The sequence below is a fragment of the Hypanus sabinus genome, chromosome 26 (genome assembly GCF_030144855.1).
Source record: "Hypanus sabinus isolate sHypSab1 chromosome 26, sHypSab1.hap1, whole genome shotgun sequence".
In the NCBI taxonomy this organism is placed as follows: domain Eukaryota; kingdom Metazoa; phylum Chordata; class Chondrichthyes; order Myliobatiformes; family Dasyatidae; genus Hypanus; species Hypanus sabinus.
In genome coordinates this window covers 19,789,204-19,792,455 of record NC_082731.1, presented here as the reverse complement: position 1 = coordinate 19,792,455, position 3,252 = coordinate 19,789,204, and the positions used below count along the sequence as shown (strand labels likewise).

At 59.6% G+C, this 3,252-nt stretch overlaps 1 protein-coding gene across 1 annotated transcript; it reads left to right on the top strand.

Annotated features, from left to right (window-relative positions):
* The first annotated feature begins 699 nt into the window (after nucleotides 1–699).
* ltb4r2b (leukotriene B4 receptor 2b) lies at nucleotides 700–3,252 on the top strand. Its single transcript, XM_059951280.1, has one exon. The coding sequence runs from the start codon at nucleotides 700–702 to the stop codon at nucleotides 1,723–1,725; it is 1,026 nt and encodes a 341-aa protein (XP_059807263.1). The 3' UTR covers nucleotides 1,726–3,252.

Sequence of the window (3,252 nt, the reverse complement as noted above, 5' to 3'; positions counted from 1 at the left end):
ACCAAGAGGGGAGGGGTGTGTTACTGTTTCAGAGCAAGGGGTTGATCATTCAGGATGGAGATGGGGAAATATTTCTTCTCCCAACCAAGGTAAGTCTCTGGAATTCTCTCCCCCCAAGGGGAATTGAGTCAGTGAGTTTTAGGTGTGAAGGGGAGGGGGGTGTGAAGTAGATGATGTAATAAGAAGCATAGGGGGGGGTTGGGAGCAGGAATGAGGGCAGGGACTACAGGCACGCAGAGGCTGAATCTCATCTCTTTCTTTCTCTCTACTCCAATCCCTTTTACCTGTGTTCCTCACTCTCCCCCTCTATCCCTCACTCACTTCCCTTCTCCATCTCCCCCCCCGTCCTTGCACCCTTGACCTACCCACTCTCCCTTTTCACTTTCTTCAACCCTCCATCCACTCTTCCCTCCCTCCCCTTTATCACTACCTCTCTCCTGATTTACTTCACTGACTTCCTCTGCGCCCCTCCTGCACTCCTCCTCTCACACCCTCACCCTCTCTATGCCTTTCCCCATCCTTCTCTCCCTGTACACCGTCCTCTCACCACTTTCCTGCTCTCTCATCTTCTTCCCCTCTCTCGCTCCCTTGCCACCCCAATTCCCCCCACCCTGCCCTCTCCCACCCCCAAACCTACAGGATACCTCACCGACCATCCCGAGCCCGGAATGCACCCCCTCCAACAGCACCGAGGACAATATGTTGAGCTCTGAGAGCTTCACCGTGCTGGGCAGCCTGATGTTGGCACTGGCGCTGGCAGTGGGTCTGCCCGGCAACCTCCTGGTCGTGTGGGCTGTCTTGAGCCAAGGCCGAGGACGCGGCGGCCGGATCCGACGGCCCGCCACCTCCACCTCCGTGCTGCTACTGCACCTGGCGCTGGCCGACAGCTTCACTCTGCTCACCAGCCCGTTCTGGATCCACTTCCTGGTGTCCCGGGACTGGGTCTTCGGCTCGGTCGCCTGCAAACTCGCCCACTACGTCTGCTGCCTCAACATGTACGCCAGCGTCTTCCTCATCAGCACCATGAGCGTGGAGCGCCTGCTGGCCGTGATCAGGCCGTGGTTCCGCCGAACCCGCCGCAGGCGCTGGATCCGCCGCGCCGTGCTCCTGGGCCTGTGGGTACTGGCGGCGCTGGCGGCCGTCCCCGCCGCCTACTACCGGGACGTCGTGCGGGGCAAACTCCACTGCTGGCGGATCTGCGAGCCCGATCACCCAAACCCCAACCACGCGGCCTTCCACCACTTGACCGAGACGCTGCTGGGCTTCCTGCTGCCGCTCGGGCTGCTGAGCGCCTGCTACTGGGTGGTGGGCCGCAGGGTGCGGTCGCTGCGGCACCCGGGCAAGAGCCGTGCCGGGCGGCTGATGGTGGCTGTGGTGGTGGCCTTCACCGCGCTCTGGCTGCCCTACCACTTCGTCAACGTGGCGCAGGTGACTGCCGAGCTGGGCGGCAACAAGCATTTCCAAGGCCTGATGGAGGAGGCCCGCCCGCTGGTGACCAGCCTGGCTTTCCTCAGCTGCAGCGTCAACCCGGTGCTGTACGCCTTCTGCGGCGCCCGGCTCCTGCACTCGGCCCGGTACAACCTCGTGGCGCGGCTCTTCGACGCGGCAGCCGCCGTCGCGGCGGAGGAGGAGGAAGGGGGGAGGTCGGGAGCCAGGCGTGATACTGGGAGCGGGCCGGAGGTGGGGCTCAGCCAAACCGTGGGGAACACAAAGGAGTCGTTGTGAGGGCGGCCTAACCCGGGTGGGCTGGGTCCCGTGGGGGGGACGGCGTCAGTTCAGTACAGGGTGGATGGGTGGGTCCCGGCCGGAAATAGAAGAGGGTAAGGGGAGGAGGGATTGTCCAGGACAAGGTGGGTGAGGGAGGGGTGTGTCCGGATGAGAGGGGGAGAAGAGTGTATGGGATGAGGAGGAGTAGAGGAAGGGAGGGGGCAATCCAGGACAGTGGGCAAAGCAGTGTGGCAGCTGCGGGAGCCTCCAGGATCGAGGGAGAAGGGGAGGGTCTTTTGCACCCCAGGGCACACACTTCATGATTGGCAAACTCTCCTCCAGGCATTCCTTGTGCAGTCCCACCTTCCGGTCCAAATCCAGCAGATCCTCTCCCCCTGTCCCCTCATCCATCTTGCCGAAGGATCTCGGCCCGAAATGTCAACTATACTTTCCCCATAGATGCTGCCTTGCCTGCTGAGTCTCTCCAGCAGTTGGACTGTACTGCCCTCATCCGTCCCTCCCGGTTGATTGTCCCTTCTCCATCTCCATCATTGTCCATCTCCGCCACCATCCCCTTCCCAGTGGACAGGCTGGATCTGTGATAGTCACCGTGTCCATTGTCGGATTTGACACATGCTGTTTGTATATAATGAGTAAATAATCATCACAATAGAGCAGAAACTATAATGGGACGATTCATAAATCTCTCCCGCCTTTCCCACTGGCAGAACATCAATACATCAGGTAGAGAAATAGGAGGAATCTGTTCAACCTCCTCACACTACCCCCCACCCCCCCACCGCTGTATCACACCAGGGCCAATCCTAGGGTCACATTGCACCTATGCAAAGTCCCCTCACAGGAGGAGGAAAAGGGGATCTGTGAATTGGCAGATTGGACTCATAATTGACTTGCCCCCACAAGGCGGGTGGGTGGGGCGTCTGTGATTGGTGGTGTTCCATCAGGATCTGTACCGAGACCCCAAGTCTGGCAGCATTGGGAACAGTGTAAAAGGTTGCCAAGGTGTAAAGTGGGATATGGGCAGAGAGACGGCAGATGGGGTGGGTTAGCTCCTGGGCTGACTCTTGCTTCGTGTGGAGGTCAGTGGGAATGGGAAGGATCCCCCGGAGTGTTTGCACGGCTCCATGGTCCCATGACCTTCGAGCCAGGAGATCCATGCCAACCTGTAAACCACCCCCTTACAGCCATCCTGCCATTGATCCCGACCTCAACTCCCCACGACCGGATCCCGACCCTCATCTGCACAGTGGCGGACAACTCACAGCAAATCGAGCTTCTCTCGGAAGTGGAAAAAAATCAGACACAGTTCTCTGGAAAGGGAGGCATGCGAAAGACGGAGAGCAGGAAGAGAGAGGACCTGCTCCAATCATGCAGGGTCCCGGCGAGGCAACCGGGACTGGTCTGGCCTCCCTACCGAGGAAGGGAGCTCCAGAAGGAGTTGCAGAGGGAGCGCTGCAAAGGTTCACTGGATCGGTTTCAGTGATGAGGGGAGTGCGATTGTCCCTCAAGGAGAAATGAAACAGA